The sequence below is a fragment of the Otolemur garnettii genome, unplaced genomic scaffold (assembly GCF_000181295.1).
Source record: "Otolemur garnettii isolate 467f Iridium unplaced genomic scaffold, OtoGar3 scaffold00001, whole genome shotgun sequence".
In the NCBI taxonomy this organism is placed as follows: Eukaryota; Metazoa; Chordata; class Mammalia; order Primates; family Galagidae; genus Otolemur; species Otolemur garnettii.
In genome coordinates this window covers 54,496,550-54,520,814 of record NW_003852396.1, presented here as the reverse complement: position 1 = coordinate 54,520,814, position 24,265 = coordinate 54,496,550, and the positions used below count along the sequence as shown (strand labels likewise).

The following is a 24,265-nucleotide window of genomic DNA, read 5'->3' as shown; positions in this document are numbered from 1 at the left end:
ACTTCGCTGATGATACGTATCACCTGGGATCCTTGCTAAAAGTATAATTCCTGGTCCTCATCCCAGACCCATTGACTCATAACCTTCAGGGAATGGTCTGGGAAGCTGTATTTTTTCAAAAAGTCACCAAGGGTGTGACTTATTGTCTGAGAAATTTGGGAAAACGCTGTTTCACGTAAACTTTCATTTAAGCCTCATAAAAATTTAATGAGAGAAGAACTGTTATTAGTATCATTTATAGATTAAAAACATGAGGTTTAAGGGGAAAAGTTATTTGTCCAAAGATACATGGTTAACTGATTTTCATTATTTTGATTCGAATCTAGGCATCCAAATCCAGAATTTATGCCACTGCCAGGGTCTTCTACTTTCCCTTCACAGTCAGCACGTGCCCTGTTTTCACTCTCAATTTTCTGTGCTGCTTCTGCTTTTAACTTGGAGTCAAGTCATTTCCCCAGGATGGCTATTAACTCTCAGAATTCAACTCAGGTTGAATCTTTCCTTAGCCTCCTTGGTCTGGCTTTGTTGCCTTCCTGTGAGTCATTCTGTTAACATGGCACATCATCACCCATCTCTTTATTTGCTTCTCTACCTGCTCATAGGAAGGCACCCTTTGAATCCTTCGATATCCTTAGCCTAGCAGAATGCCTGATATATTCCAGATATGTGGTAAACATTTGCCAGATGAACAAAAGTCTCAGAAGTCACTTTAGCTGGGTGGGTGCCATGGGTTTAGAGGCTATGAATGGATGAATCTAGGGTCACCCCAGCAAGTTATTTGATTTTAATTATTGAATGTTGCCCCTCAGAAGTAGGCCATTGAACGCACCTGCTTTTATTCCAAAAGCATTTTAGGAGAGATGGGAGTGAGAACTCAACTCATTCCCTTTGCAGTTCAAAGGAATCAAACATGTGTGATACACCACAATAGTCCAAATCAAGGCCAGATGGTAGGAAAGGATGATGAAGGGCAAAGGGACTCTTACAGGGAAGAGGACATCTGAGCTGGTGATGTACACTTGATAGCAGAGTTTAGCGTGTCCAGGGGTACACCCACCTGGGCTCCAGGTGTTCCTGATTTAGACTTCCCATGCCATGGGCACACTTTACAGAAACTACAGTCAGTATGGAGTAAAAGTTAAAACGTGGATGGAAACAGTGTTTTCACTTGGTCTTGAGGCCACAGGTAGAGCTCCCCAATGGTGGCAGTGATTAAGACTTTTAGAACTGAAATTTTGAGTAGGTCCAAAAATCTATGGACTAACAATATCTATTTACTAAGAGAATTTCAGCAAATGGTAATGCTGTGGCTCTTCTTTTTGGCAAGAGTAGGGAAGAACTGAACCCAGCAGGAGTGACTTCTGTGACCGGCAGTGACACTCGCCTCCACTACTGGGACAAGGCAGTGGCTATGAAGGTAGCTGAGACCAACAGGTGAACCGCCCAGAGATTAGCAGACACACTGTTCATTCAACAATGGCACATGCATCTTGTTTTTCCTTGACAGGTGTAAGCAATTCTGGCAATCCTTGCAAGTATTTATTTGGGGGAAGGGAAAATTAGTGAGACTAGATTTTTGCTTATTTTGGTAAGCTTTGATTTTGGTGTCATAATTTAAGTATTAAAAGGAAATGTTAAGATCGCCAAGTGGGTGAGGTCTGGAAACTTGGGTAACAGAACTTAAAAATTAAAGTGAATAAAATAGATCTTTGAGGGGTGGCGCCTGTGGCTCAAAGGAGTAGAGTGCCAGCCCCATATGCCGGAGGTGGTGGGTTCAAACCCACAAACCCAGACCTGGCCAAAAACTGCCAAAAAAAAATCTTTGAAAATATGAAACTTTCCCTAAGCAGGCTAAAGATGGTCATATGAAGTCATCAGGAAATGAGACTCTCTAGGCAACAGAGAAGAGGCACGTTTTATTTGAAATAAAAACTTTACTTAAAGGTTTTATTTGATACAAAAACTATTTGTAGGCATTGTGTAGACACGCATATAGGGGCAAAAGAGATTGGAGCATGCATGCAATGGAACAGAAGGAATGTTTTACTTAGAATAGAGTGCGTACTATTAAAACATCTCAAATGTTGATATTCTATATGATTACAAAGAAAAGAGTACTTTTGTAAGAGAGGGGTTATATATTCCATGTTAAAGAAATTATATGTAAGTGACACAGATCATGGTCTGTGAATAACCCCCATATCTTAGAAAATACGCTCACTGCAATCTGACTAACGTGATAGACAGGATTTTCAGTTTCCGTTCTCGACACTCTGCCCTAAGATGCGAAGCCTTGACATCACCACATCCCAGTCGGCATAGGCTCCTTCTAGATGGCGGGATATCTCCGTTCCTGCTTCATAGCTACTTCGGCCGTGAAGTAAGCGCCAGTTATCGAAAGTAATCACATCCCCTAAATAAAAGAATTTTTCGCTATGAATAATCATGTGGTTAAATGACTTGCAGGGCTTGAAAATTTAACATGCAAAATATTACCACTATTTGGTTCCTACTAAGAATTGCTTAGTTCTTTACATAAAACCACACGTCTGCTTCTTCACACAAATCAGGCCTCTGGATGCAAATTGCGTTAGGCCTTAAACTCTTAATACATAGCCTGATCGCTTCCTAAAGACAATATCATTTTTTTAACTTAAAATATTAACTTTGTGTAAACCTTTTGATTTTTTTTCTGATTGATACTTATCCTTTAGTCTAAAATGTATCTCCCCACCTTACAAGCTTCCAGTAATAAAAAGGACAATGACATTCTTTGTCAACTATGTTCTTGGTATTTTATGTATATTGTTTCTAAACCTCAGAATCCCGAAGAGACAGTATTATTTTTTCAAACATGAAAAAACGAAGACTTTGAGAAGTTGAGTGATTTGCTCAAAAGCTGCACTGCCATCAAATGGGTTAACCTGGATTTTGACTGCTGCTTTTTAATATTTTTTCCTATAATGTTTTCCTTTCTTATGTTGCTAATCTTAAAATCAACCTGCTATAAGTGCATGGCAGTGGACTTATGTAAGTTCCCATTTTACCTTATTATTCCAAAGATTAAGAAATAATTACAAGTTAAAAGAATGTTCCATTTGGTCAAATCAATAGCAGAGAGAAATTATCCCTTTTCCTACTGATACAAAAAGCCTCAAGTTTAGTGGCTTTTTATTGAGTAGAGATGGTCCAGGAGAAAAGGTAATGCTTCTTCCTTACTTACTTCAAGTAACTGGAATACTTCAAGAAAGTTTCTGGTAGTACCATCTCTGCTAGTCAGCCTAACGAACAAACATTACTCATGTATTTTTGAGTGAGAATCGAGGATAATTTCTCTACTAAGGTAAAATTAAGTACGAGCCTCAATTTGTATTGATGGGCTATCAGGATAGAAATATAAAGCCTCAGTCTTAATATCATATGTGACCAGCACTCTGGAAGCCTGAGGCAGGCAGATTGCTTGAGCTCAGGAGTTTGAGACCAGCCTAAGCAAGAGTGAGACTCCCATCTCTAAAAAACAGCCAAAATAGCTGAGCCTGTAGCCTCAGCTACTCAGGAGGCTGAGGTAAGAGAATCACATGAGCCCAAGTATTTGAGGTTGCTGTGAGCTGTGACTCCACAGCACTCAACCTCAGCTCAATGGAGTGAAACTCTGTCTCAAAAAGAAAAAGAAATCATATGTGAGATGAGATTTGGCTTATAGTTTGTCTTTCAGGTATTTATTCTTTAGGTTGGAGGTCCTTAAATTTTAGAGTACTTAAAAATTATCTAGGAGCTTGTAAGAATATGCATGCAATCTTGTTATGCAACTCTGTGCCTCACCAAGATCCTGTTAAGAGTGTTTTCATGAGTCATACTTGAGAAAGACTGCCCTATATTCTAGAATACAGGTGGTTATGGTTGAAGGAAATCCATCCTTTCCGTTGTTTGAGAAAATGTATTTACTGACCTGGATTCATCTTGAAGGTAAACTTGAATTGTTTGCTATTCATGAGGTTAACAAACTCCTTCAAGGCAGCATAAAAAGGCTGAACTCTTTCAACAGGTACATCAAATATTGTATCCCTCGTTGCATTATTGAAGTTGATGCGTACCACTTGGCCTTTATCATCTAACCTATTTTAAGAGAAAAAGTTAATACATAAATCTCAAAGGATCTATTTACATTTGTAAGGGTCAAAACCTCTTGGGAGATATTTCGGAAACATAGTATTAAAGAATCTGAACTGGTATATAGAAGATCTTAGGGTTATCTGTGGAACAATGTATTCTTTTGATTTTTCATTTATTCATTTAGCAAGTGTTTTTTGAAATGTTACTACATAAGTTTCAGGAGGATTCAACTTAAAATAAATGTTACTAAGAGATTTGAGTTAAAAATTTTGTTGTGCTTAGTAAAATCTATTCCTTCTTTGTTCTTTTATTTATTTATTTCCGATTAATATGAGGGTATGAATACTTAGGTTATATTGTTTTCGTTTCTAAGGTGAAGTTCAAGTTGTAGCTGAGCCCTTCACCCAGGGGGCGTGCTGATCACCCTCACATTGTGCACACTGGGTGAGAACCCATCAATCACTCTCCCTTCTCACCCTCACAATAGACTTGTGTTTTTCTTTTGTGTGGGTATGTCCTTGTTTATATATTGGTTTCATGTTAGTATTGAGTACATTGGACACTTGTTTTTCCATTCTTGAGCTACATAACTAAGAAGAATGTGTTTCAACTCCATACAGATAAACGCAATAGATGTAAACTCTTCATCTTTTCTTTGGTTGAATAGTACCGCATGGTATACATATACCACGGTTTGCTAATCCATTCACGGGTTGATGGGCACCTGGGTTGCTTCCACTTCTTGGCAATTGTGAATTGAGCTGCAATAAATATTCTAGTGCAAATGTCCTTACGGTAAAATTATTTTTTTCCTTCTGGGTGGACACTTGGTCATGGGATTGTGAGATCAAATGGAAGGCTCACTTTTAGTTCTTTGAGAGTTCTTCATGCTTCTTTCCATAGAGGTTGTCAGAGTTTGTAATCTCACCAGCAGTGCAAACGTGTTCCCTGTTCTCTACATTCATGACAGCATCTACACTTTCAGAATTTTGTGATGTGGGGTATTCTCACTGGGTTAGGTGAGATCTCTGAGTGGTTTTGATTTGTGTTTCTCTGATTAGGGATGATGAACTTTATTTTATGTATTTGTTGCCCATTCATCTTTCATCTTCAAAGGGGTTTCTGTTCAAGTCTCTTGCCCACTTTTAAATGGGGTTGTTTGCTCTTTTCTTGCTGGTTAATTTGAGTTCTCTGTAGCTTCTAGTTATTAGCCCCTTGTCAGATTCCTAGTATGCAAATATCTCCTATTCCACAGGTTTTACATATTAACATTCTTTTATATTATAAGTTTATAGGTCAATTGCTTTATATGTTTCATCTAATGAGGTTCTAAGTATGGTTTTATTGGGAATGTGTGATGAGAAGAAGGCTTTATTCTTTAAAAGTCTGGAATACATGACTCTCATTCAGTCTTTATGTGGGAAAACTGAACAACAGAGGAAATAAGAGATTATTCTTTAGGTACATTCTTTCTGTCTATCTATCTATACTACCTATCTTAGTATATAAGCTTCTAGAAGACTTACACTGTATCTCATTCAAGGTCGTATTCCCAGCACTCAGCATAAAGCCTGGATATAACAGGAAGTTAATAAATATTTGTTGCATATGCAGCTCTGTGTATTTTTTAGTAGCTCAGGAGAACACTTTTTAGTCTTAATGTTGTGTTCTCTCCATCTTCATTTAGAATATGGATTATAATCATGACAGTATAAAGTAATAAGGCTTTTAATATGAGAAAAGATAGTGTCGTTTCTGGAACTTGAGCTGTGCTGATGATAATTAGTGAGACATAGACATCATCCAGATACAGAGACAAAAATTTTGTTTTAGTTTATAGGGAAGGTGGAGTTTTAACCAGTCCTAAAGTGTTAACCCACTTTATCTTTGCTTTAAGTAGAAACAAGATAGATGGATGTAAACTGAATGTTTACAGGGTTTAAAAGTCTGGAATACATGACTCTGATTTAATCTTTATGTGGGAAAACTGAAGAACACCCTCCTGGAGGGTGAGTCCAGGAGTCAGTAATGAGGGCCAGCAATCGACTGTGGCCCAGGTCTGGTGCATCAGAAAAAAAACACTGTCCTGTGTGCCTGGGCTTGGGGATTCTGGCTCTGGGTCTGAGTCACACAGAATAAACATTGTCAACAAATCAGGGTACAGGAGGAAAGAAGCGATTGTTGTATAGGAATTGCGACCATCAGGGCCCCTGTGCGTCAGGTCTCAGATGAATGTTAAATTCTCTGAATCAAGGGCAACTGTAATGGCAAACTCCACAGTTGGCGATTAGCAGCAATCCTTTGCTTATTGGGTAGCAACTGCAATCTACCTATTGAACCCACACTGGCAAAAAAAGTCAAAGGAAGGAACGAGTTTTCAAAAAGGATCTTAGAAATTTGAAACATGAATTTACACATATTGATAACAATATATGTAAGTAGAAAAGTTAAGTCAGTAGAAAAGATTATGGACCTCCACAATGCAGGGGCGTGAAGGAGAATATAAGATCTTTCAGTTGTCCCTTTAGAGTTCATGCTGCTGATTTCACACCTTCACCACAGTATCTAAAGCCGTTTCCTTTCCTTTTCTTTTCTTTTTTGAGACAGAGTCTCATTTTGTTGCCTTCTGTAGAATGCTGTGGTGTTGTAGCTCATAGCAACCTCAAACCCTTGGGCTCAAGTGATTCTCTTGCCTTGGCCTCCTATGGTAGCTGGGACTACCACAATGCCAACCTATTTTTAGAGATGGGGTTTTCACTCTTGCTTAGGCTGGTCTTTAACTCTTCAGCTTAAGCACTCCCAGTGCTAGGATTATAGGCGTCAGCCACAGTGTTGGGCCTGAAGTCTTTTCCTTTTGAATCTTGTCTTTAAGATTCTAGTCCCACTGCTCCGGACCTCCTTTCTCTCTTTTCTCCTTGTTATACATTCTGTATGAGTAATATTAGCCTCCGTGTTGTCTGCCATGCTACTGTAAGGATGTGGTGATTTTGGAACTTCTGGGGTGTCTGTCATTCTAGCTGCCCTCATGATATGTCCCTCTCCCCCTCTAATCCCATGGTTACTCTATTGGAATGGTTATGCTACTTATGAGCTGACCATTCTAGAGTCCACTCATATATCCTTATGGATCAGTGACAGATACTTGATTAAGAAATAATTATAACATCATGCTGTTTATGCTAAATGTATACAATTTATATTAATCATATCTCAATAAAGTTCACAAAAAAAATCTTTCCAAAAAAAGAAATATTAATAAAATTGGTTGGGCACAATGGCTCATGCTATGATCCTAGTACTCTGGGAGGCCAAGGTGGGAGGAATACTTGAGCTCAGGAGTTTGAGACCAGCATAAGCCAGAAGAAGACCTCCATCTCTACTAAATAGAAAAATTAGCTGAGGGCTGTGGTGGGTGCCTGGCAACTTAGAAGGCGGGAGTAGCAGGATTACTTGAAGCCAAGAGTTGAAGTTGCTGTGCGCTAGGCTGATGTCACAGCATTATAGCCCAGGGCAACAAAGTGAGACTCTGTCTTTAAAAAAAAATTAATAAAGTGAAAATCATGACTAAGTGTGGTGGCTCACACCTGTCATCTTAGCACTCTGTGAGGCTGAGGTAGGTAGATCACCTGAGCACAGGAGTTGGAGGCCAGATTGAGCAACAGGCAGACCCTATCTCTACTAAAAACAGACAAAAACTAGCCATAATCCCAGCAATGGGGGAGGCTGAGGCAAGAGGATGTCTTGAGACCAAGAGTTTGAGGGTGCTGTGAGCTATGACACCAGGGCACTGTACCCAGGGTGACAGAGTGAAAAAAAAAAAGATAGAAAGTTAGAATTAGGTGCTAATGGTACACTGGATTAAGCTTTCATTTTTAAGAGTTCAGATATATAGAAAAAAAATTCAACTTTTTGTGTGTAACTTAGTCCCTGCTTCCTCTTAACTGGTTTCTATCTGAGAAGAAAGGCACAAAATTTATCATTTAGCATTTTCAGCAAAGAAAATAGGGAAAATAGAAATATTGGTTTAAGTGTCTAAAGGAACATCATTCTTAGGATTGAAGAATGTTATAGGAGGTGGGGGGCTGGTACCTTGAAGATCAACCTAAAATGTAAAGTTGAATCTCGGGAAGCAGTAAATTCTGTGCTAACAGCAGAGTGAAAGGAGGCGTCTAATGCAGTGTTGCATGCTCAAGAAGGGTAAAAAGTCATAAACTCTGAGAGGAACTGGCTATATATTTGCTGTACACAAAAGACAGGTATTTAAACATAAACCAATAATATGAGGACTGTGAACCAGCAAGAGCAAAATGTTACTAGTGATTGCTGACAAAACAAGCCAGTGAAAGGAATACAGAACCGTTTCCTACAATCAGAGAGTGCCGTGAATATGCCTCCTGAGTTAACACCGTTACATCTCATTGACAGATGCGCTGCTTTGTGGAACTTCCTGCATTTCTCATGGGACTGCAACTATGTCTACCATGTCCTATTTTTTGCGAATCTGCGGGAAAAGTCTTTTTCAGGCTTGTGAAGCATCTTGAATCTTGTGATTATGTTCTCCCCTTGCTTTGGTAGAAAGTCTATCACCAGCAAACATGTTGGACTTCACGCAAATTATAGCTAGCTAAAATCTATTTTGCATTTTCTACGCTAGGCCCTATACCAGGAGCTACCATCTATTAACTCCATAATTCCTACGTCAATGGTATGGGGTAGGTATGCACTTTTGTTTTTGTTTTTTAACTGAAAAAGATGCCATGGATCCAGCAAGAGTAAATTATAATATGAGAGATTATCAGCTGGCAAGTAAAAGACTTAAATTCCTATGACTGAACTTGTAGTAAATAGGATTGCTTAATCCTAACATCATTATTTTTGTTCCACTTTCTTTATTGGCCTATTTTTTATTGCACTGAATCATAATGAATTTAGTCAGCAGCCTAAAATATGTTTCTGTACTAAACAGGACATAAAAATTTAACCACAAGGAAAATTAAATTAACCCAAACACTCAGGAAATAGAGGCCCTCTGTTAACTGAAAACCCTCTTTATTTCATCTCCTGTTGTTAGAAATCTATCTCTAAGTGGATTCGTGCTAACCAGTTCATATTCTCTAGGGATATTTCAGAGATCTTGCAAATGGACAAATTCTGGAATTTTACTACAAAAATTTTCAAAGCCAAGTCATGATTCAGAGGGCAGATATTCAGTTCATCTCAACCAACAGCTAATTTTTTGCCTCTGTTTTCTAGTCTTGTAGAATCTGTGCTCTTACCGTGTCTCAACAAAATTTCTATTTGTCATGGACTTTTATGGTAATGTTTGACTAGTTAAGACTGTGATGTTATAAATCACAATCTTTGAGTTATTTCTTCTCTTTCCTACCTTGATGACTGAAGACTCAAGAAATGAGTTCTGAACTAGAATTTATACTGAACTAGTATTTATCCCTGATATGTTTCTTTCTCGCAGACCCCTTATATAATCTATCAGGAAAACAGTCTGTTTCTACCTGCAAAATATAACCCCAAACTAATCCCTTTCAGTATTGCTACTATTCATATTGTCACTCCAACTATGTGGGAACCCTGCTGTAGCCTGGGAGTCCTGCAGGAGCTTCCTAACCAGTCTTTCTGCCACAGTTTTTGCTCTTTCATAATGTATTCAACACAGCAGTCAGAGGATCCACTTAAAATATGATTAAATGTATATAAATATAAATGTCTTTCGTAAAATCTTTTAGCAGCTCCGTCCTTATTTCACTCTGAATAAAGTGTTCTTATAATTGCTAAAATACTGTACATAAACTGGCCCCTACCTGCTTCCTCCCTAATACTCTCCCCACTCACTCTGGTCCAGCTATTTTTGCCTCCTTGCTGTTCCTTGAATGCCCAGACCTGTTCTTAGGGCCTTGTAAGAACCTTTGCTCTGGCGGCTTCTGCAAACCACTTTTCTTGTGGGTAAACTCTCTCTCTCCTTTAAGCCTTTGCTTAAATATCACTCATTAAACCGTTCTCTCACCACACTAGTAAGCGATGCATTTCTCCATCCTTGCTAAGTCTTTGGTCCCACTGATTCCTTTTTCCTGCCCTGCTTTTCCTCTTTTTCTTAAGCATTTGACATTTTTAAAGATTCATTATAATTTACCCATTGGTTTAAAAATATTTTTAATTTTCCTCTCCACGGTTAGAATGTAGGCTCTATGAGGGAGAGGCTCAATCTTTTGTCCACTTATGTGTCCCAAGTACCAAGATGAGTGACCGGCTTCAGTAAATATTTGTTGAATGAATAAATGAAGACTATATGTGTATATCAGAGGGCTGGGTTACTGGACTAGGGATTTGACTGCTTAATGAATTTATTTTCATTTGGCTATTTGGCTATTTCTCTTAGGAGAAGAATATAAACTCAATTCTAAAATTAGGAACACCCACATTAATTAATGTCTAATTAAGCTTTGTTCTAGAAACACAATGTAAGATATTTTTCAAGGAGAAGGATACATCTGTGGGCTCTGTAGGTACTTGGAAAAATCGTGTTAAATTAAAAAAATAAAAAGAACACAAAATGTTCTATGTAGGGAATACATGGTCTCCTTCGTCTGAGCATCTTTTTGGGAAGACTCCCTGTTGCACTCTCTGTCCACGTGGTTCAGAAGAGGCTGGCCATGCTCCAGAGTTAGAACACGTGACCCACACATGTCCAATCAGAATTCGTCAACCTCTTAGACATGGTGATTGCTTTGGACAGTGAGTCATGTAGCTTTGTTATAGGTATTGGGAAATAAATGCATTCTTTGTGCTGCGATTTAATAGCTCCAAGACAACAAAATGTCTTTAAAATGAAGCTAGCTAGAAGAAGATGACCAAGCTAAGCCAAAAAACCCAGACCAATTTTAGAGGACATTGTTTAATTCCTGGATCTGCTTAATTTGAGTTACATTTTCTCACTTCTGGCTTAATGGGTTCTGAGGAGTATAATGAAATTGATTATAACTATGTACAACTGATATTTTTAGAATAAAGAACGCATAAAGTCTTAGTTACTTTTCCTATAATATTGGTTAAGAATAGATTTCATGTAATATCGTAAAACAATTTCATGGTGAAAAGACTTTTTCCCCCCTTCTCCTTTAAAATTTTATTAAATATTCATAGGTAAAAAAGAAAGCTCCAGAGTTTATTAAAGCTCTGTGCTATTTAAGCTTTAGGACCGTGGAAGTTTTGCTCTCAATTATTTTATTGTTGTGGGACATTTATAAGTAGTACTTACTCGATAATTTTGTGTTTTGATTGTACAGAGAAATCACAGTAGTCCACTCCGATGTCTGTGAAATCCACAAAGGTGGAGGACAAAACCTGGAAGGCCCGAGGATTTTTTTCCTTGAGCTTCTGGCATACATTAAACCCGTCTACAATTTCTGAATCACCTCCTGTGACTGTTTGCTTTATGCAATGCAGAAGCTGAACCTAGCAAAAAAAAAAAAAATAATAAGCATTATTAAATAAATATTTAATTTAAAATGAATATGAAAACAAAATAATATTTAAATAATGTTAAATAAACGCATAACAGGGATGTACACTTTTTGGATATTGTGTTAAAGATTTAAAAAACTATGAATGAACCAAAGTCAACAAACCATTTTTATTTGTCTTTCCTGTGTCAGCAGAGAAAAGAGTTGGGGAGGGAAAAGTTGCTCATAATCCATACTATAGGGTTGAAACACGGTACAGTTGAAGACCCAGGCATAGTGATGTTCCTTAGTAAAGAAGGCACAGCTCGGGAGAGTGGCAGAGAGTAAGCACTGCATGCTGGAGTAGGCAGGGGAGGAGTCACAGAGGAGGTGAGGTTTAAGCTGGGTAAAAGAAGATGGATAAGATCTGGGAAATGTAGACGAGAATGGGAAAGGGGGTCAGGCGACACTGATAATGAAGTACAAAAACGCACAGTTCGCTGGGTAACAAAAGCTTTGGCTGCCCCAGGGGGTCATAAATGGAGAGAGTAGGTCAGGTCCGAAGAATAATCTGAGGTCTCAGCATAGAGATTCGTAAATATCAGATGAAGGATTTTTGAAGTTTCTCTTGTGCAGAGAGGGGAATCATGGAAGGCTTTTGAAAGTGAAAGTAATATAGTCAGAACTGAGCTGCAGAATATTTATTAGTCCAGTGGTGTAACACAGGATAAATTTTTTTCTTTTTTTCTCTGAGTGGTGAACTGGTCAAAGAAATCTTGAGAGTCTAATGTGAATCTACTGCGAATCTCAGGTATATGGATAAGAAGGGAATGGGGTAGGGGAGGAGGAATATGGGGATGGATAAACCAAAAGGATAGTAAATATTCATTCTTTTTACTAAGGTTTGGGGAAAATGTTTAATATCATTTTATTTTAAAAAACAAAACATGGTAAAATTAAAAAAAATACTGAATGGAGGTTTTTATCGGTTTTGTGAGTCCTTTTGTAAGTCAGCATGGGTGGGTGATTTTTAAAACCTAAATTTAGACCCTAGTTTTTTGCTAGAAGATGCTAACACTATTTAGCTGTGAAAACTTCAGTCTTATTGAAATAAAATAAAAACCATTACCTAAGTTTCTTACAGATTGGAAGAGGCACAAACATGACCAAATACCCACACGAGGGGGCCATCAATCTTAGTAGAAAAAATATCCATTTAGAATGGTTTTCCCTATAGATGGTCTAGAATAGTGCTGTCCATCACCACTTGCTGTGATGGTGGAAATGTTCTGGGCTGCCCAAGATAGTAGCCACTAATGCACATGCTATTGTGCATTTGAAATGTAGCTAATATGACTGAGGAACAAATTTCAAGTTTTATTTGAACTTAATTTAAATTAGAATTTACATAGTGGTTAGTGGCTACCATATTAGACCGTGCTGGTCTAGAAAATAAATCCTGCCTCTTATAAAAAACCAATTGTTATAATTTGGTATATACTTGTCCTCAGACTGTCATTGTGTCATGGTATTCCTCCTTATGACAGTCCTTAAAATTTGATCCTTCTATCTCATTTCACAGATGAAAAGATTGGGACACAGAAGTGTCAAATCTGGCCAGTTAATAGGAGTATGGTACAAAAGCTGGTATTCAAACCTTGGCTTGTCTCAAAATTTACAGAAAGCCAAGTGTCTTTCCCACAACGGGGGACATCCCTTCCCAGTATTCTTAATAATTCAGTATTGTGTGGTATGTATATATGTGCTTCATATATCTATTTAAAGGAAATAGTGGTTCGATCCTAAACCATTTTGTTGAGATTGAAAAATACACACATAGGCTGAGCAGTCATTATAGAAAACTCATCTCCCAGGGTGCTGAGGGATGAGGTAGCATGATGAGAAAGGATTGGAAATGGGAACGTTGATCCCAAGTTTATTAAACTCCAAAAAGGCAAAATAATAGCATAACTTTGCCTTTGTGAGAATCAGTGTTCTTTAAATCATTTTCGATTTTGCAATAATGAATGGACAGAATATTTCAAATGTTAATCCTTACGGAGGTCAGCTGATGTTATTTACATAGGGCAAGGCCCAGTGGTATCTCTTTTGTGCAGTTGCCCTTTCCATACAATGTTAGTGAAGCAGAAAGATGATGGAGCCGGACAACACTTTCAGCGCTAATTCAGAAGGTATGTGTATGCCCGTTGTGTATAAAACCTAATTTTATTTCATGTGAGTCATTCAGAATCAAACTTATTTTCTTTCTACATGTTACTTTATGGCAGCATGTGACTTTTGGTCCAGAGGGAGGCAGTGAATGAAGGAACATCTGTGCTCCATTAAAGATATATTCCTTTATCCTTGTCTCACATGATCCAAACTGATCAAACTAGGCTCTCCGGAGGGAATCACTATCCAGATCATTTCATCTGTGCTGAAAAAAACTTTGGTTGCTTTTCTTTGCTATAGAAATCTCAAACTTTGGTGCAACAAGCCCTGAATAATTCAAAAATGGAAACGTGAATAATGGTACAAACAGGTGTCTACATTTTATTTTTCTGTTAGAACCTAGACATTTTAGGAACCATCTGTTATTTTAAAATACCCTACAAGTCATTGAGCTTTTGATTTTTTTTTTTTTTTTTTTTTTTGCTGATGGAGACAGGTGACAATTTGTTGGACTTCTTTGCCTCTTTGATAGCTTATCTGCTGTGGCTCTATAATGTGCATGGTTGTCTATTTATTCTTTAGATACAGAGAAGGGTTATGTTTCAAATTCTGTCTCTAAAGAGTTTGTCAAGAATGACAATCTATATAAATATATATTTCATTAGATAAACTATAGTATTTACAAATTGCAACCCAGGACTAGTATGGTGTGATGAAAATTAGATGAAGGTCTGGGGTCAAGTCTAAGCTCCTCATCAATGAGATATCACCTTACATAAGTATTTGACCTTGTGCTTCATCTCTTCATCAAACATAAAAAAAGACATGATCAATTCTATCTATCATAAAGGACTGTTAAGAAGAATCAAATGAAGTAATGCAAATAAAAAGGCTTTGAAAATGTAAAAAAAAGCCATGAAAATATCAAGTATTATACATATTAAACTTCAGGGATATTTATGAAGTCATTTAACCATTTTTTTCTTAGGCTTTCAGTTATAACCTGGAAATAAGACTTAAACTCATAAAAGAAGACAATTTTAAAAAAAACTCCAGGGCTTCAGAAAAATCTCTGAGCTATATTTAGAATAAGATTACGTTGTAAGTCTCCTCTCCCTCCCAACCCTTACCCAAAAAGGTGTCTACAGGGGTCCTTCTATCCTCCTCATTTAGTTCAAGGGAATCACATGGCCCTTTATTGTCAACAAAACAATCAAAAACACGTGAAGTGAAATACCACATTTTGTAGCTGATGCTGGTGAGAACAATGAGGAACAACAAGGGCAGAGAAAAGACACGTTCTGTTAAGATGATGGAAAAACTGGATTAATTTTGATTTTGGCCCATTTCTCCTTCATTGACTTGAGAATTGCCCACATTTCCACTTACCTTTGCAGATGGAGATTAGTCTGTGATTATTTCATTTAGTTCAACTGAGCTCTAAAAATTCGGACATGTCTTTTAAAAAGTAGCTTCCCGACCATTTGTTTTTTAGTTTAGGAAAATGATGGTTTTTGTTAAAGTGTAGAGGAAGAATGTTCATCCAGAAATTCTCCTGGGGATCTGTGGGCTCCACACGGAGCATCTCCCTCCTTGATGAGGAATCTGATGGAGGGGAAGGTGGATGGTTTCCAAAACTAGCCCCAGTTGGTTATTCCAGGTGCTTGCATTCACCCCTTCTTTGTAAAGCATTTTCACAGCTCTTACCTTCCATTCGGGGTCTACTGCCTTACCTCTTGAATCTGGGCTAGACTGATGACTTGCTTACACCAATGAAATATTGCAGAAGTGACTAACCTGGGCCTTGGGAAGCTTTGCAGTTCTCTGCAAACTCTGCCAGTGGCCATGTGCATTAAACCTGGGCTAGCCTTCTGGGAGGGACAATAGATCAAGTGGAGTCTAGACAAACTGTCACAGTCCAGTGAAGTCAGCCAGCCCCTGGCCAACTTAGCAGCTGACTGCCAGTACATGACTTCAGATAAGAAGAACTGTCCAGCCAAATGTAGCCCAAATTGTAAAAACATGGGTTAAGTGAATGGCTCTTCTTTTAGGCCATCAAGTTATGGAGTATAGTTTTTATGCACTAATAGCTTACTGATAAGAATAATACTCGAGTGACTTTATGGGAAATTCTACATTGTAGCTTACTGATTTCTTTTTTCTCTTTTGATTCTTTTGGGAGTGCTATCTGTGCAGAAAGACCTCAAGATATACCACTATCTGTGTTGGCAAAGCAAAAAATATGCCAATAATTATTTCTAGAAAGAAACAAATATTTTAAAAAGGATGCATGAAAATATCCTATTCTTTAGGAATGTTTCATTCAGGATCTAGGTATAGAGATTTTTGTGAGCTTGGATCATGTTTGTAGAAAGAATATTTATGTAAGATGAATTAGCTGGTGAAACACAGAATCATCTGGACTCCAAATAGGGAAGGATATTGGTCCTTGGCCTGCCTTGCGGAAATTTTTTTGGGCTCACCTTACCCCAGGTGGATGGTGCAGGGCTGGATAATCAGTGTGAAAGCTTAGTTTCCCAGTTGTGTAAGCCACATTGTTTGCATCGATTTTGTCTTGCACTTGCCAAGTATGTCTGTAAAATACAAGAAACACATGTTTAAACGGGTTGTCACTGAGCCAGAGGAAATGTGTTGGAATGAATCTGACATGTGGGAGGAAATGGAAACTTTTGGTTCTATGAAATAATTACTGTAATGACTATGAGCCAGGGAGGCGGTCTGACCTTCCTTTGTCCAACATGACTATTTCAGAATGAGCATCTCCTCATTTCTCCTCTCAGCAAAGGAAATATTTACACATGAGTCTGTCCTACAGAGTTTACAAACAAGTTTATGTGTACTTGTAGTTTGTTTTTTTAATAGCCTTACCACATTCTAAAGAATGATTTATTGAGGCGAAATCCACATAAAATAAACCATTTTAATGTGAACAGTTCACAATGTTGGCAGCCATCTCCTCCATCTATCTAGTTTCAAAATATTTCTAAAACCTCTTACCCAGTAAGAAATTTCTTACCATACTGTCTATTCCCAAGGCCTTGGCAAACACTCAGCTCTGTGTTTATGGATTTACCTGTTTTGGATATTTTATATAAATGGGATTATTTAGTATGTAACCTCTCGTCTCTGGCTCCTTTTACTTAGAGCTTGGATGTAGTATATCATTTCTTTTATGATGGAATAATATTTTTTTGTAGGGATCTACTGTGATTTGTTATCCATTCATCCATGGAGGGGCATTGGGGTTGTTTCTAGTTCTTGGTTATTGTGACTAGTGCTGGTATGAACATGTTTGCACATGTACTTAGTAAGTACTTGTTTTTGATTTTTTGGATGTGGAATTGTGGAATCATTCCATAAAGCTATGTATGATTTTTTGAGGAACTGCCAAACCATTTCTACAGTGGCTACATCATTTTTCATTCCACCAGTGTATGAAGGTTCCAATTCTTCCATAACCTTACCTACATGGGTTATTTTCTGTTTAAAACTTTGTTTTATTATACTCATCCTAGTGGGTATAAAGTGGTGGCTCATTATGGCTTTGATTTATATTTCTTAAATGATTAATGATATTCAGTATTTTTCAGGTGATCATTGGCTATTTGCATAATTTCTTTGAAGAATTGTCTATGCAATTCCTCTGCTCATTTTTTTAAACTGAGTTATCTTTTTTGTTGGATTGTAAGAGTTCTTTGTATGTCCTAGACCCTTGCCAGAGAGGATTTGAACATATTTTCCTGTATTCTGTATATAATCTTTTCATTTTCTTGATAATATCCTTTGATACCCTAAAGTTTTAAAACTTTATAAAGCTCAAATTACCTATTTTTTGTTGTTGTTGCTTATGCTTTTGATATTATGTCTAGGAATCCATTGTCCAATCCAGGTCATGAAGCTTTACCCCTATGTTTTCTTCTAAGAGTTCTTAAATTTTAGCTCTTGGTTCATTGGTTCATTTTGAGTTAAGTCTTGTATAAGATGTTAGGTAGGGGTCCAGATTGGTTCATTTTGAGTTAAGCTTTGTATATGATGTTAGTTAGGGGTCCAAATTCATCAGTTATTTCCCCATAATTTGTTGAAGAAGCTTTCCTTTCCCTATTAAATGATATCAGCACATTTTTAAAAAATCAATTGACCATTTGATGTGTGGGGTTGTTTCTGAGCTTTCAATTTTATTACATGTGTCAATCTGTCTATTCTTAGGCTAGTATTGTGCTATTTTGGTTGCCATAGATGGTAGTAAGTTTCAAAATAAGGAAGTATGAGTTCTTCAATTGGTTTTTATTATTGTTTTGTCTACTTCGAAATGCTCACAATTTCACATAAATGTAAGAATTGGATTTTTATTTAAAAAAATGGCATTGGGATTTTGTTGACTCTAGATTTCTTTGGGTAATACTGACAACTTAACAATATTTCCTAATCTGTGAACACAGGACACTCTTTCATTTATTTTGGTCTTCTTTACTTTCTTTTAGCAATGTTTTGTAGTTTTCATTGTATAAGTGTTTTACCTCTTTGGTTAAATTTATTCATATCTCACATATGGGGTGAAAGAGTGAAAGAGTTTCACTTGATGAGTGAAAGAATTTCCTACTTGTTCTCTGGAATTGAGGATAAAATGGGCTATTTTTCTCATTTAAAATTAGAACGGATAAGGCAGTGCCTATGGCTCAGTGGGTAGGGCACTGACCCCATATATTGAGGGTGGGGGGGTTCAAACCCAGCCTCACCCAAACTACAACAAAAAAAATAGCTGGGCATTGTGGCAGGTGCCTATAGTCCCAGCTACTTGGGAGGCTAGGGCAAGAAAATCACCTAAGCCCAGGAGTTGGAGGTTGCTGAGAGCTGTAACACCACGGCACTCTGCCAAGGGAGACAAAGTGAGACTTTGTCTCTAAAAAAAAAAAAAAAAATTAAAATGGAAAACTTGTATGTCTTTTGCTAAAAGTCAAACATCCATACATAAGTGGCCATAAACTAGAATTTGGACTGAGTGAGAGGAGATGTGAGGTATATAGATGTTACAACTCATGTCAGGTGTGGGTCAGGGAATCCATCATATTGCAGTGACTGTAGCCAAGAAATAGTTGTTCTGTATAAAGCTCATTTCATTCCATAGCCCATATATAATACAGATCCAGACTACTGTCAACATTGGCATTTCAGGAATAATCAACATGTGGGAAGGGATTTAAGAAGACTAAAACAGTCACACCATCAAGGCTTAGAATATGTAATATCTTCTGACTAAGAAGAGGCTTCTTCTGACACTGTTAGTAGAAAATGACTATTTGGATTATCTTTTCAAGAGTGGTGATGATTTTGCATTGATCCACCTACATTCTCTTTCTTGGTTCCATCTATGATAAAGGTAAACTGACAGAACTTTGGTACAGCCAAGAGCTGGCTGAGATTCAAGGTATTAGCTTGAGCCAGAGAACAGATATTTTCTTTGTTTGACATTAACTGGCTTCCACAGGGGTGGGGTCTATGACTTGGCTTCACCTGAGTGGTTCTCTGGCCCTCTGAGCTAACTGGCAGTGGACGATAAACATTTTTTAGCCCTCAAGTGTCTCAGGAATGGTATGGGATGTGTAGCCTACAAGTCCATGCTCACAAATTGTGATAAATCCTAAGAAAGGGGCTCACCAATTTTAATCATAAAACACTCTCCTAATGATTATAGCCCAGACTATAAAAATCCTGGAAATGTCATCTGGTTTACCTTTCTATCTTCTTGTAGAAGTAAATCATATCAAGAAGGTTGCTCTATTCTTTTTAGCAAAGTATCTCAAGAATGGAAGAAAAAGTATCCAATGTACTCAACCCTATTATGAAACTAATTTATAGCTTTCATAGGAAAGCTATAACTCAATTTTAGCCCAAGAATATGGGGAAAGGGGAGAGGGAGGGGAGGGGAGGGGGGCAGGATGGGTGAAGGGAGGGTGATTGGTGGGATCACGTCTATGGTTTATCCCATGGGGGTACATGTGCATCTCTCTAAATGTAGAATATAAATGTCTTAACACAATAACTAAGAAAATGACATGAAGGCTATGTTAATCAGATCAATGAAAGTATTTCAAACTGTATATAGAAACAACATATTATACCCCATGCTAGTATTAATGTACACAGCTATGATTTAATTAAAAAAAAAAGAAGGTTGCTTGTGAGTACTGATGTCTCTGTTTTTACTTATCCACCCCAAATCCCAATCTCCAAGAAAGTCCAGACAAAATAAATGCAAATGTGACCCACCAGCCTGCCTAGGAAATATTTTTTAAAATCCACTTCTGGGGCTTTAGTGAGATGTGGGCCCATTCGCCTTTACCTCTCATTAGAGACAGGTTCTAGTATTATTCTGAGCATGGATTTCAGAGAATTGCCTTGACTACAGCAGAAGTGTGGGACCAAATTCTTCTAAAATTGAGGAGGTGAACTTAACATAGCATCTTGATCCAATGGTATACATTTATTTGCTATCGTGCTGGGGAAAGTAATCAAAACTGTAAATAATCTTGCTTTTATCAAAGATGCTATTTTTAGCAAACCTAAGTATTTCCACTGAGCTATTCTTGTTATTCTAAACATTTCACTAGAAAGTTCCCTTATATTTTTTTGTCTATCACATTTTTTTTTTAAGAACATGATTTTTAGAAAATATATTCTGGGTTTTGTTTTAATGCTAATTAATAAGATTTATGCAAACCTAAATGGCCAGTCATAGATGTTCATGATATTTCAGTGTTTTATGACAAATCTGAATCTTTTAGTGCTTAAAAAGTGCATGAATATTGTTTTTTGCCAGATTTATTCTTTATACTTTTGGTAATAGATTTATGCTCTTACTTAGTGGTTCACACTTGGAAAATCATGCTGAATTTATTCATAATTTTTTTTCTTTCATAGTTCTTCTTATATGTATAAATTTTCTAGGTGTGCAAGCCTAGATTTATTATTACCAGCATCTACAATTCCAATTTACCTGATACAAGCTCTTCTCATTAGATAATGCAGGAATGCCTACTTTTGAGCATCATCACACACCCCACTGGCTCCAAATCACAATGTTTGCAAGTTATTTGTTTAAAATTTCAACATGGAAAATGGTCCCCTAGCTAAAATAAACACAAAATAGATTTTTTAGTTACCTATCCAAAGGAGTATTATATTGCTTATTATAGTTAGGATACTTTCACATAAGAATTCTAGATGCAAACACTCACTAGTGCTCCAGATATTTATTTTTCCATTATCATTTATTAGATACCCATAATGGGCCAGAAAACAGGGGTCTAGAAGTGAACGGGATAGCTATGGTACTTGTACCACATGGCATTTACAGTCTATGGGGAAGACAAATTAGTTTGATTTATAAAAGCTAAAGTATGAGTGTTGTGAGAGTGAGGAAGTGAGATTATATGGAGACATGAAGATTGAGTAGATTTACCAAAGCAAGGAGTAGAGAAAAGTCATTGCATGCAGGACAAATAACGCATGGCAAGGCCCAGTGGAGGGAGAGAATATTACCTCTGAGGGGAAGCGAGAGAAGTCCAGTGTGGCTGGAGAGGAGAGGGTTTGCTCTGTTGCTATTCTTAGCATTGCTTCAAATTTCTGCTTCCCTTAAAGTTTGTTTCATCATGTAAAGTCCCAGAAAAATATTATTACTTAAGGGAACCTTGTTCAAAATATTCTTTATCTCATTAACATTAGCTCATTGTCAAAAATGTTAAGACCTGAATTCTAAAATGGTAAGTTGGGTTATTTTCCTGATTGACTATTTACTTTAATTTTGGTCTATGTGCTATATTTCAAGCACATTTATATCCTGACTACATTAGCCATCAATCATTGCTATTGTCTCATTCCCGGGGAAGTACTTATAGTGATTTGTGAGCAACTGGCAAGATTTCAAGGGCTGTGTTTGGAACTCTCATCATCTTTTCAGTTCTACTTTATTATGGACCTCCACTGATACTGAATTAATTCCTGAAAATGAAATATTTCATACCATTTTTTTTTCAGGTGAGCATTAGTATCCCCAAACACAAAACAATCTTTCTGGTTATCTAGCATTGTTCTTACTCACTCCTTTACTGTGATGTGAAAATCTCCATGATACCTAAAGATTTAAAATAAACAAGAGGTGATGGTGGTGACACAATTTAAACAAATCTGTCTGAATTCCCCCTGCAGAACATGTACACCGAAAACTCATGGACAGCATCTAAACCAAAGGTAGATGGTATTCCCATGAACCCCCACTATGAGTGGACGGAGACAAAGCAGCAAGTGGGCAGGAGAAAGTGGAGGGAAGCAAGGGGGTTCATGATGGAGCTAGAAAATTCCCAGCCACTAACAGGCCTTCACTGGGAAGTGCAACCAGGAAATCTGAGAACAGCAGTTGATCCTGAGAGGGGATTTCTGCGGTCCACTGTAGCTGAGTACAGAGGCCCGTGGTAAGGAATTGGGATAGTCTGGGACTCGTGAATTCTAGAAATTAACCCAACAAAGCTCCCTTCTGTGATAAAGCTTCTTTGTGAGAAAAAGAACACGTAACAAGCAGTACAAGAACAAAAAAGACAAAGAGAGAAGGTCCAGGTAAAAGTGAAGGAGAGAAACTTGAAAGTTATAAACCAGTTTTGAAATATAGTTGAAGGCCATAAATTTATGAAGGTTTCTGAATCATGTCTCCCCTTAAGAATAATAATAATAATTATTTTTTGAGATAGAGTGTCACTATATTGCCCTCAGTAGAGTGCTGTGGCATCACAGATCATAGCAACCTCCAACTCCTGGGCTCAGGCAATTCTCTTGCCTCAACCTCCTGAGTAGCTGGGAATACAGGTGTCTGCCACAATGTCCGGCTATTTTTTGTTGCAGTTTGGCTGGGGCGGGGTTCGAACCTACCACCCTCGGTATATGGGGCCAGCGCCCTACCCACTGAACCACAGGTGCTACCCTCCCCTTAATAATTATAAAACATGAATTTCACATAAAATTAGCAACAAAGAATAATTAAGGTTTAAACTCAAAATTATTGTTAGTAATTAATTAATGATTTTATTTTGAGACATTAGTAATTAATTAATGATTTCATTTTGAGATAGTCTCACTCTGTTGCCCTGGGTAAGGTGGCATCAGCTTACCTCACAACAACTTCAAGCTCTTGAGCTCAAAGCAGTGCTCCTGCCTCAACCTCCTCAGTAGCTGAGACTATAGGTGTCTGCCACAATGCTTGGCTAAATTTTTAGTAGAGATGGGGTCTTGCTTTGCTCAGGCTGGTCTGGAGCTCCTGAGCTGGAGCAATTCACCTGCCTCAGCCTCCTGGACTGCTAGGATTGAAGGTATGAGGCACCACACAGGGCCCTAAACTCAAATCATTTAAAGAAAAAGAGTAAGTAGCAGAATAGCATGCCTATAGACAATACATGCCAGAAAAACATAGCTCCCCAAACAGCAAAAGCATATTTTTGTATTTCTAACTTCTATTTTATATTTTCTAACTGCTTCTAATGAATCTAAAAGTCTTTAACAAAATTGCACATTATGTAAAAGAATAACCTATGTCAGAATTAGAACTTCAAAAGTGGAATGATATATCCAGGAAAGAAAAAAAAAAGATTAAATAAAGACTAAACTAGGAGTATAATAATAAGCATAAATAATAATAATAATAAGCATAACAGATAAGGCCTTACGGTAACTAGGAGCTAAAAGGGAGAAAATTTAAATACCAAAATAGGAAACAGATGAAAAATTGGGAGAAAATAACAAGAGGAGAGGAGAAGATGACTTTAATATATGCATAATAGGAGTCCTCCAAAGAAGGAACAGAACACAAACAGAAATTACAATTTAGGAAAAATTTCTTGAAATTATTTAAAAAAGATTCGAAACCGTGCATTGGTCTGCAAAGACCAAATCATATCCTCCCTGGAAAAGCTGCCCTAGACCATTAACACCAAGAAACAGTTTATAAAATGATTGGACTTTAAAGAAAAAAAGGTTTTTTTGAGGCATCCAGGTAAAAATATCAAGTTACTTACAAGGAAAAGAAAATCATATTACCAATAAAACCGCGGTGACATATTAAAAACACTTTGAGCCAAGAATTTATATTTAGCCAAGCCGATTTTCAAGTCGAAAGGCCTTAAACTGCTGTTAACATGCAAAAATCCCGAGAATATTGTTCCCTTAAGTTCTTCCTCAGGAATATAGGAGAGAAAGGGCTTCAGACAACCAACATAAATGGAGATTCTTTGATGCAGGATTGGAGCTGAGCAGTAAAATTATGTTTACTTGAACTAATTGTGGGGGAAGAAAAACAAGATATTGAAAAACTCAAAAATAGAAAAAGCAAACTGTAGTGCTATGGGCTGCCTATGTGGGTGACAATATTCTAAACCGTGAAAGAATCATACCATAAATTTCAAGACAGCCCTTACATTTGGGGAGAGAAAGAGGTTTATGATTAGTCTGGTTACGTAGAC

The 24,265-nt window shown here is 37.4% G+C and overlaps 1 protein-coding gene across 1 annotated transcript in view; it reads right to left on the bottom strand.

Annotated features, from left to right (window-relative positions):
* Nucleotides 1-2,020: 2,020 nt before the first annotated feature.
* BBOX1 (gamma-butyrobetaine hydroxylase 1) overlaps nucleotides 2,021-24,265 on the bottom strand; it is a 66,378-nt gene continuing 44,133 nt past the window's right edge. Inside the window, exons 6-9 of the mRNA XM_003781192.3 lie at nucleotides 16,231-16,336; nucleotides 11,387-11,583; nucleotides 3,950-4,116; nucleotides 2,021-2,413 (exon numbers count right to left, since the gene is read on the bottom strand). Coding sequence (XP_003781240.1) covers nucleotides 2,253-2,413; nucleotides 3,950-4,116; nucleotides 11,387-11,583; nucleotides 16,231-16,336 — 631 coding nt within the window. The 3' untranslated portion in view covers nucleotides 2,021-2,252. The remainder of the gene's footprint in view (nucleotides 2,414-3,949; nucleotides 4,117-11,386; nucleotides 11,584-16,230; nucleotides 16,337-24,265) is intronic.